General features: G+C 51.0%; 1 protein-coding gene across 2 annotated transcripts in view; it reads right to left on the bottom strand.

Annotated features, from left to right (window-relative positions):
- Nucleotides 1–5,555: 5,555 nt before the first annotated feature.
- The window catches only part of Mavs (mitochondrial antiviral signaling protein), an 11,512-nt gene continuing 6,158 nt past the window's right edge, over nucleotides 5,556–10,909 (bottom strand). For both annotated transcript variants that reach the window (XM_023718584.1, XM_023718586.1), the window contains exons 4-7: nucleotides 10,432–10,601; nucleotides 9,293–9,443; nucleotides 7,488–8,026; nucleotides 5,556–7,131 (exon numbers count right to left, since the gene is read on the bottom strand). In XM_023718584.1, the coding sequence (XP_023574352.1) occupies nucleotides 6,691–7,131; nucleotides 7,488–8,026; nucleotides 9,293–9,443; nucleotides 10,432–10,601 (1,301 nt within the window). In that variant the 3' untranslated portion in view covers nucleotides 5,556–6,690. The remainder of the gene's footprint in view (nucleotides 7,132–7,487; nucleotides 8,027–9,292; nucleotides 9,444–10,431; nucleotides 10,602–10,909) is intronic.

Here is a 10,909-nt window from a genome sequence, read left to right as displayed (position 1 = left end):
TATTCATTTATTTTGTGTGTGTGGCCAGCTCAGCCCACCAGGGGGCGGGGCTGGCTGACATGTGGTGCTGGAGTATTGAACCGCGGTCCCTGTGCTTTGCTTAGCTTAGCTTGTTCTAAGTAGGTGCTGTAGACCACTGAGCCATCTCACCAGCCCCCCAACTGCCTCTTATGCTCTGACTAAATGACCTTTCTGTTGCTCTCATCTGGATGGGCTTCATTTACTTCCACATCTCCAACAGGGAGCTGGACACAAACTGAACACACTCATGCAATCAGCACATGCATCAGGAGGTAGACCAGCACCCAAGAGTGCCCTAGCTAGCCCTCTGTCCCTCCCAGAGCTCCCCACCTCAAGACTTTTAATAACAAAGCTTATTTCTGTAATTTACATATGAATAACCCTACTCATGTGTACAGACCCCTGCTCAACATCATCTGTGGGGTAGTTATCCATGTTGGTCTTTTTAAATTTTATTTATTTATTTGTGTGAGTGTGGGTGTGCGTGGGGGGGGGGCAGCTCAGCCCACCAGGGGGCAGGGTTGGCTGGCATGTGGTGCTGGGGGATTGAACCGCGGTCCCTGTGCTTAAAGCTTGTTCTAAGTAGGTGCTTTAGACCACTGAGCCATCTCACCAGCCCTCCATGTTGTTGTGTATAGTAATATTCTTAATCACATCCATGGCTGTATACTAGTCTTCTATGGTATGACTTTATCACAACTCTACCAGAGATAGACATTTGGCTGGTTTACAGCTTGAGCTATTGGGGGTAGTACAGTGGTTAGAAGCATTCTTATACACATCTTGGTGGACAGACTGCATGTTCTTGTTACTACAGTAAGCATACCCTGGAGTGGACTTGCTGGGTCATAGATGAGGCCTATGTGATTCTAATAGATACTGCCAGTTTTCCAACAGGGTCACAATTGTTCATTTGAACTTCTGTAATAAAATACCTTAGACTGGGTATAAACAACTGAGATTTATTTCTTATGCCAAAGATGGTAGTACACTGCTGTAATTCCAGCTCCTCTAAAGGCTAAAGCAGGAAGGATCACAAATTTGAGCCCAGCCTGGGCAACTTTATGAGACACTGTCCCCAAATTAAAAGGTTTGAGGCTATCGCTCAGGGGTAGAGTGCTTGCCTAGCATATATGAGGCACCGAGCCACAGTATCACAAGGCTGAGAAGTCCAAAATCAAGGGAACACCTGGTTTTCTGCTTCAAAGATACACAGTATGATCAAAATATGTATACTGTAAATGTTTAAATTTTAAAATATATTTTAAAAGTAAAGTCAATGTCTCAAATAAAGGGCACATTGCCATTAACAACCCTCAAAATACACCCTCTCAGGGCCGGTGAGATAGCTCAACAGACTAAGCGCCTGCTTAGGCAAGTGCAGGGACTGGGGTTCTATCCCCAGTACCCCATGTGGTGCTGGCCCTGCCCCCAAGTGCGCTGAGCTGGCAACAGTCTGGGCGTGGTGGCACACACCTGTGATCCCAGTGCTGGGGAGGCTGAAAACAGGAGATCCCTGAGCTACTGTGTAGTGAGACCCTGTACAAACAAACAAGCAAGAAAATATACTCTCTTGTTTCAAACACACTTAGCACGTTGACCTCACCACATTGAGGCAGCTCTGGAAGTCCTCTTCCTGAGCATCTGTAGTGAGGGCTCTGCCTCCAAGATCTAATCACCCCCAGAGGCCCCACCTTTTCATACCATCACCTGGGGTTAGCTTTCCACATAGCAATTTGGCGGGTGGAGGGGTACATATATTCACACTGCAACACCAACTTCCTTCCTCCAAACTTCAGTTGCTTCACATTTTCATCAACATTTGGTTGTATTCCTTACAGGATCTAAATTATGATCCCACCTTCAGATTAATACTTATTTTAATTGTTAATGATGCGTAATTGATCAAAATACTACTTGTCCTTCCTTTTTCCTGCCTGCTTCCCGACTCAGGGGCACTTGGGAGACCACCATACTGGAGACAGTGGCTGGAAGGAGGGGTCTCTTAGCACTAGGTCTTTGGTTTATTTTTTTTTTAATTTATTTATTTGTGTGTGTGTGTGTGTATGTGTGTGTGGCCAGCTCAGCCCACCAGGGGGCGGGCTGGCTGGCATGTGGTGCTGGGGGATTGAACCGTGGTCTCTGTGCTTTGCTAAGCTTGTTCTAAGGAGGTGCTTTAGACCACTGAACCATCTCACCAGCCCCTGGTCTTTGGTTTATTATTTCATCACCAAGACCTAGTTCAATGTTTGGTACACAATTCACAAAATAAATATTTGTTATACAATTATATGAAAGAATGATTTGAAAGCCTATTTCCCTGCATCACAGAGCATGGACACACCCCACCTTCTATGTGATTGTGTCCATGTCTTCCTCCTCTTTGGCCTTGGACTGGTGTTCTGGGCTTGTGGCCACTACCTCACCTCATTTAGCCTCTGAGCTTTGAACCTGAGTGAATGCACAATGACTGTAACCCTATCTAAGGTTATGACATCCCTGAGACTATGTTAATTAGTGTTACACTATTTTAGCAGGTGGGCGGGGATGAGTTGATGTGCAATTTTCATTTTAAATGGGGTTCCTGGCTGAGACACTAGGTTGAGGACTGGGGATATATGTCAGCAGCATACACACCTAGCTGACAGTAGGTCAATTGAGGTTCATGGACGTAAAAGCATCCAGCTCTGGGAACCAGGGGTCATGGCCTCCTCCATTCCTTCCTCTCCCCAGTCTTGTAAACCAGCTGGTAACTGGACCCATGCTATCTCACAGGATAATTTTGAAGATTAAATGAATGAATATATGTTAAACACTTGATACTCTGCCTGGCACATAGTTAAGGTATGGGGTAAGTGCTTATTGGGATTTGGGGAGCTTGTTATTGTTTTTGTTATGATCTTGCTATGTAGTTTATTTAGTGGAACCGGGGATAGAACTCAGGCCAGGGAAGCACTTATTCTTCTGAGCCATCTCCCTGGCTATGTAGTTTAGACTTGCCTCAAATTCATTATATATCCCAGGCTGGCTTCCACCTCAAGGTGATTCTCCTGCCTCAGCCTCCTGAATGCTCCGCTTACAAGTGTGGACAACTACACCCCACTATTATTTCTGTAGGTGCTGTCAGCAGCAGCAACAGAATGAGGAATGGATGGAATGACTACCAGAGTGGACTTCCAAGCACTGAAAGAGAAGTAACAGGAAGGGAAACACAGGTGAGCTCCAGCTGTCCTCCACGGGGAGGTACCAATCCCAGCACACATCACTGGAACAAGAGCCCAGCATCTACATTCAAGGCTGGGGTGGGAGGCTGCAGCACCAGCACTTATTTGTGCCAAGTGTGGACTTCAAGGCCTGAATGGCTCCATTCCTAGGAGACAAAAGGAGGGAACACACTACAGAGTGTAAACCTTTCCTAGCACAGAACTTCTACCTGCTGCAAGAGCTGCCAGGGCCTCAGGAAGCTGCTGATGCGATGAGCACATCTATTGTGAACTGTCACCTCTGGGACAGGAGCAATAGCAAGCACCCCTAAGAGCTGGACAGTGTAGGGTCCCTGTGGTCTTTTCCTGAGATGGGGTCCAGTGCTGGTTTGGATCTGAAATGCTCCCCAAAAGCTCCTATGTTGAAGGCTTGGGCCCCAAGGCAGTGATGCTCAGAGGTGGAGCTTTGGGAGACAGATCAAGAGGGCTGGAATGTCACTGATGGATTAACCATTGCTGGATTTATAACCAAATGGCATATGCAGCGAGGTGGTGGTGGAAGTAGGCTGTGAGCTTCAGGAAGTAGGGCCCAGAAGTAGGTTGCTGGGGTTGTACAGCCTCGAAGCGTGGATTCCATTCTCCCTTCCTCCCTCCATTCTGCCTCCCCACAGGCCTGAAAACAAGACAGAAACCATGAGCTATAATGCAGCTTTTCTTTCAAGTGGTTTTCTTGCAGCCACCAAAAGCTAGTTTCAGTTTAAGGAGTGGGATGTCACTCACTGAGGCCAAGAAACAGAGTTAGATGCCTTGTTATTCACTGTGACTCTAAGAGAACAGAAGGCCTTAGGCACAACATCCTCCCACCCAATGTCTATCCTTTGGCTTCCCAAATCCTTCACATTCTGACTTCTACCAAGAACCTATGTAGAAAAAAGCCAGAGCAGGCAAGGGCAAGCATGACAGCCAGGCTGACCGTGGTGAGGCAATAGGCACAGGACTGTTGTAGTATGTGTTTGTGTGTTTGAAAGCTGTCCATATTAGATGTTCTTAAGAGGTATTAATGACTCTAGGGCTGGCGAGTAAAGCGTGTCTCATCTTTGACTGAGAAGCTCCCTAAACCCAAGGACAACCACCAAGGGCTGGGGATGAAGGAATAGCATGTTCTAGCTTCACCTGGTCAAAGCAGTCCATGGGTGCTTCCCAGGGAGGCAGAAGCAGCCAGCTTTTCCTTGAGTGAAATGCTTCTGCCGGAGAGAAGGTGGCCTGGCTAAGCAGGGCAAAGCCCCCCAAGTGTGCTTACTCCAGGCCCAGGTAGGTGTGGCTCTCCCTCCCTTCCTTGAGCTCTGGCCTCCAGCCACCCAAGCCATGGCTGTGAGGGTACCCAGCCTGATTCTCTCCCGTGCCAACCTTCCCCAAGGGGCAAGCCACATCCAAATACAGGTCTCGTGAGACCTGACGCTGGCCAATTCACACCCCTGCTTAAGGGTGGCATTTGAGAGGCTTTCCAGTTAGTAACAGCTGAGATGGGCTGCTGTCAAGCACAGGGTACTGAGGGATTCTCAATGCCATAATTTGAAAATACTGGGAGGCCCTCAACACTCCCTATACCCCACCCAAGGTATTGCCCCCAGGGAAATTCCACCATTTGGGAGACTCTTTGGAGGTGCTTATTGGCTTCTTGGGGTACATTTTTTTCAAATGTGCCTACCTGGGAGGATAGTACAGTAAAACTAAAACTAAACTCATGCATGAGTTGCTTGCTCACCTGGCTAGCAGGGTACCTTTCAGGGGACAGGAGGCAAGGGGCTTCTTCAGAGCAAGGATGATGGGAGGTGGTGCAGACAGCATGAGGACTCAGGTTCCAAGTTGTTTCTAAACAGAGGTCATTAGGACCCTGAAGTTCCTTAGTGCAGTGCAAGGAAAAGTTGCCTGGAGCCCACCCGACATCACCAAGGGCTTTAGTTCTGTTTCAAAGCCCAGAGGTTGAGACTGCTCCTGTGCCTACACCTTGTCCAGCAAAGGCCACCTAAAAAGAACCCACAAGGGCACCTCTACTGTGTTCCAGTACATCTCTGCTATACATATAGCTAGTCACCCCATAAATGGAGGTAGGGGTAGCACTTTCACCTGCTCTGCACTGCTGCCCCAGGGTCATACCTCCCTCCCAACACTCCCTGGGGCGTAAGATGAAGTGAGGGGCGAACAGAAGGTGGAGAAGGCAGAAGGGTATTGGTTTATTGTAGCTGAGGGCTCTAGTCCTTAGCATTTAATACTGACAGCAACAAGCAAGGGTTTAACCAACCCTTAGTAAATGCCAAGACTCATTCTAAGACTTACATAAATTCATTTAATCTTGATGATATTACTAGGAGATAATCTCCCCTATTAGATGAGAGACATGAGGCACTCAGTGGTTAAGACCTTGTTAGAGATCACAGAGCTAGTGAGAGGCACAGCAGGATGAAGGCTGAGCTGTCTCACTGCAGAATGTACCTTTATCACTTTGTACTGATTCTGAAACCCAGGCAGGGCCAAAGGGAGGTAGGGGCGTGCTTGGTGGTCAAGCCTCTGAGCCAGGCACTGGCCAAATACCTGCATGCTTATCCCAGAAGAGCCCAGTGAAGGAAGAGCTAGAGACTCTGTCCACAAGGGAAAACAAGACCAGAAAGTCTAAGCATCTGCCACTGCCACACAACCCAGAAAGGATGGACCTTGAATTTAAATCTGGCCCAAGCTCTGCCTACTTGGTGTTCCTATCCTAAACCCATACAGGAAGTCAAAGAGAATGGTGACCAGGGGAGAGAAAGAGGCAGGGGGTGAAGTGGCTGGCAGCAGTGATGAGGGCCTCTGGTGGTCTTCTTTGGGCCTGGCAGCTGCCACTGTGTCCCAAGTCCACATGAACCTCAGGACCTCCCTCCAGGGTTGACTGGCAGTGGAGAAGGGACAAGAGGGGCAGGAGACTCAAATCTGCTGGCTCCCTGGAGTCCTGACAACTGGGTGCTTCCCAACTCCCCTGCCACAGCCTCAGCCTGGGCTGCTGTGGAGAGCAGCAAAGTCTCACAGGGTCCCCAGTCTACACATCTGCAACTAAGCCTCGGGGCCTGGCAGGGGAAGGAAAAGCTGCTAGCCCTCAGTGCTCTCCAGTGGCACCTCCTGATCTGCAGGCTAACGCAAACAGGGGTGAGGCCCTCAGGCCTCAGGGACACACGGGGTTACAACCCTCACTCACTTTCAGGGGGGCGAGGTTTGAAACTCTAGAGGCCTTCCCAGAGCTTCACAGCAAACAGAGCATACAAACTAGGATGGAAAGGCTGCCCCTAGGGCTTAGGGAAGCCAGAGCACAGCCTCCTATTAGCACACAGGCCCTGAGCTCCCTTCCAACCTAGCCTGTCAGCCTGGAAAAGGTACACTCTAACAAGTGAATGGTGAGGCACAGGGGGGTGCCTGGATGCAGAAAGCCGAGTCTTCACTGGAGTGGGCGCCGCCGGTACAGCACCGCCAAAAGCACAGCCAAGAGTGCACTTGCAGCAGCTGTACCAAGCCAGGAAGCCCAGGACACTGACCAGCTGGTTTTGGTCTCCTCCTCCAGCTCTTCCTGGGGTTCCAAGACAAGGTGTGGCCCGGGGTTGCCAGCCATGATGTTGATGCTGGGGTCCTCAGCTACATGCATCCCAAAGGATTTGTACTCATTCTCCTCTGGGCCATGGCTGGGCTCGGAGGCCAGGGAGCTGCTGGGGCTGATGGCAAGGTCTGCAGAACAGACGGAGCACGGCTGCCTGTCCTGCTGGGACTCCAGCTGGCCAGGCTTGCTCATTTCTGATGGAAACTGCAGGCTCCCAGAGCTGCTGTTTGGCCAGGGTGAGCTGCCTCCAACAGTGACTGTGGGTGCTGGAGTCTCTGGGGTCTCCTGAGAAATAAAGCAGAGTACAGCAAAGGTCTGTAGAAGACAGGAGACCAGCCTGGCTGGGGCGGCCCTGTTCCTAGGCCAGGGCATGAAGCAGCAGCTCAGCTCCTCAGCTCTTAGCCCACAATGCCCAAGATCACCCTCTTGGGGACCCAACCCATTGTGAGCACTCCAAGCGAAGAGGGGATTCTACTCTGATGGCCTCTTCCAGAGCAGCCTTCATTCCCCTCATTACATGGACTCATTGTGCAGGCACATTTGGCCTGGGCCTGAGAACCATGGAGTGCCCACAGGTATCCCAGGACCTCATGGACTTGTTTCCTCCAGGAAGACACCAGTGGTCTGTGGCAAGGACTCACCTTTTCTGTGCTGCTGCTCCTGTTGGATGGCACAGTGTTGGTCGTTGCCTTGGTAGACACCATGCTAGCAGGCACTCTGGATGGTGTTATGCCAGTGCGTGTTGGGTTGACAGGCAGTTTGGATGGTGCTGGATTGATGGACACATTAGCACCAGGGGACTTTGAGCTGGTGGGCACCGTGGAAAGCACAGTGCTGACAGGTGCTGGGCTGGCAGGCACTTTGGAGGTCACAGTGCTCACAGGCTCCAGGGTGGTGGGAGAAGGTACTGAGCTGATAGTAACAGAGGTAGTGGGTACCTCACTGGGACAGATGGAGGCCCTGGCCTGGTTACCAGCAACACCTGCAGAAGGCAAGCTGGTGGAAGAGGAGGAGGAGGAGGAGGAGGAGAATGAAGAGGAGGAGGAAGAGGGGCTGACAGATATGGCTGACACTGTAGGGCCAGGCAAGCGGCTAGCTCTTGGGGTGGAACGGGCCAAGGGCTGGAAGGAGACAGTTGGAGACACAGGCCCTCGGGGTGATGTGGGGCTGGAGACTGGGCCTGCAGGTGTAAAAGACAGAAACACAATCCAAAGGACTGTTACCCTCGGGACCCTCTGCCCCAGCTCATAGCCCCCTACTGCATCCAAATCTTCAAATTCCCTGCCCACAGAGGAAATTCCAGTCTCTGCTGCAGCCCTGAATGCTCCATAGCTGCCCTCTGTCCTTGACGTATAGGCCCAAGTTTGTCCTATCACAAGAGTGATAAGGTCCCTACTTTCTAACCACACCTAAGAGCTTGGTCATTATTAATTATTCTGTCTGCTTTTTTCTTTTCCTCCCCAGGACACACTATTGGCTCCTGTTTCTCGTTTTACTTCTCCTTCAGCCTGGGAATACTAGACCTTCCCCTCACTGCAGTGCCCCTGCCTCCTTGAGCAGGAGCAATCCTGGATTAGAGCAAGGGACAGCAGGGTGACTCAAGCAGAGTCACTCACACCAAGTGGCACCCTAGGCTAGCCAGCCCTCAAAGGTAAACACAAATACATCCCTAGGAAAAGCCTGAACCAGGAAAGCACGGAGCAGCTGATGGTGACAGTCCATAATGGTGAACACATCAGGATTCTCTATGAAACCAAATGTGTACACACAAGGCCTCAAAGCTAACAAAGGTCAAGAGAGATGTCTGACGTCTCCCCACTCCCAAAATCTTACCCCTCAGCATCTCATGGGACCTGCTTCCAAGAACGTGCTGAAATCACAGCACCTTTTGCCTCCACAGCCCCTAGGAGGACCTCATGAAAGGCATTCCAGGGCAGGCTGACTCACAAAGTACAAACAGGTGTGTGTGGAGGGGTGCAATGGCAGGAAAGGGGGGCAGCTTAGCTTCTCCCACCTTTAACTTTAACTGTTCTTGGGCCTGTGGCTGTCCCAGGGCACTGAGGGCCAGCACCAGTGTCACATGAAACATGAGGGCGACTATATAGAAGTAAACGTAGGTGCTCCAGCTGTTAGGCTGAAGCAGAGCGTAGGTATACACTGGTGGGTACATGTGAGGAAACTCAGCAAAATCAGAAATGCCCAGCTGGGTCATCCATGGGTCAGCTACATAATGGTTCTATTTTAAGCTACTAAAAATATATTTTTGGACTGCTTATTATATAGCAAATGCTAACTAACTGGTACACCCATTAAGGAGCAGGTTGCTCCCAGAGGCAACATCCTTTATTTCACTCTTGCCTCCTGCCCAAAGAGCCTACAGGGGATCTCTCACCTTAGGGCTCACCTGAAAGGTCAGAGGCCCTATAACACCATGTTCTGTGCATACCGTGGGTGCTGCTCAGTTCTGGGTTCTGCTCCTGATGCCTGCTGGGTGTCAGAGGGCTGAGGGCTGGCAGGTTAGAAGAGGGCTCCAAGGATCCACTGGGCCTCCTCAGGACAGTCCCCGAACTGGGTGTCTGTAGGGCCTGCTCTGAACTCTTGAAAGAGAGAAAGTATGAATGAGACAGCTGTAATTCCCAAACTGGCCAAGGGCAGCTGATGTTCATGGGCTACCTTCTACATGCCACACCCTGAAGCCAGACCAAAAGAGCTTCTGGTCATTGGTACACCTTGTGTCCACAGAAAAATACAGGCCAAGATGCTAGGGGTATAGCTCAGTGGTAGAGTGCTTGCCTAGTGTGCATGAGGCCCTGGGTTCCATCCCCAGCACTTTAAAAAAAGGAACCATATCCCATTAGTCTTTAGCCTCTCTGGCCCTATGGATAGGTCTGTCTCTGTCATCTGTCTGCCTCTGCCTGTCTATCTGTCTGTCTCTGTGTGTGTGTGTGTGTGTGTGTGTGTGTCTCTCTCTCTCTCTCTCTCTCTCTCTCTCTCTCCTCTTCTCTCCTCTCCCGCTCTCCCCACTACAACATAGACCTTTCTTCAGGAGTTTCTGTCCAGACCCCATGGTTTCCAGGGCCTTCTGGACACTGCATGGCCGACTCAACAGAGCTGGTCATCTTTTCCGCCAAACTTTACTCATAATTCCAGCCCCACCATCTCCCCATGGTCTCCCACTCCCTCCTCAGGTTCCTCCACCAGCTCAACATCTCATGTGACCACCAAGAAGACCTCGATAACATGACCTCCCAGCTGCTGAAAGCAGAGTCTGGAAGTGGGTCTCAGGGAGACAAAGAAGGAAAGACAGTGGAGAGAGGGTAAAGAAATGGGTGGGGGAGAAGGGACAGGAGAGGAAACGAAGAAAATGGGTGGCCAAGGCTGGAGAGGAAGTTCCACATGCGCACTGAGCAACTGCCACCCATGGTGTCAGCCCTTGCAGCTCTCCATGGAGGGGTGCTAGGGATCTTTGCAGAGATTAGGCATGGCTTGTGAGGGCAGAGAGGGCTTCTGGAAGGCAGGCAGGCAGACAGGCTGGCACACAGGAACACAAAAGCAGGAGGCCCCAGATAGACCGTGAGGACATACCTCTCTGGGGGACTTTGGCGGCTGGGTGTCCTGGACCGGCCGGGGGTAACTTGGCTCCTCTCGGTAGCCATTGTGGGGGATGCTGTGGGGTGCATCAGATGGACGGGCTGCTGGAAGCTTAGCAGGAACTTTCGGTGCCTGCACTGGGCCTGGGACTTGGGGTGGAGTGCCTGGAGAACAGAGATACAGTGCTATCAAGAGGGGAACAAGGGTGTTCCCAGTGACAGGAGAGCCCTGGACACTCTGGGGCCCCTAGCTCCCACTGTAGCTGAAAAACTAATGTGATGTAGGATCCACTAGTGACCAGCATGACTGCGGAAGGACCAGGAATGGGAGGGAGAAGAGCTGCTGAGGACAGGAGAGGTAGCAAAGGGGGAAAGGCAGGAGGTGGGGCTCAAGGCTTCTTAGCACAAGAGCTGTATCAACAATCACTCCTGGGGGCTGGAGAGATGGCTCAGTGGTCTAAAGCACCTACTTG

Source organism: Octodon degus, unplaced genomic scaffold (assembly GCF_000260255.1).
Source record: "Octodon degus isolate 3935 unplaced genomic scaffold, OctDeg1.0 scaffold00060, whole genome shotgun sequence".
In the NCBI taxonomy this organism is placed as follows: Eukaryota; Metazoa; Chordata; class Mammalia; order Rodentia; family Octodontidae; genus Octodon; species Octodon degus.
Note: the sequence above shows the minus strand (reverse complement) of the source record. Positions and strands in the feature narration are given on the sequence as shown.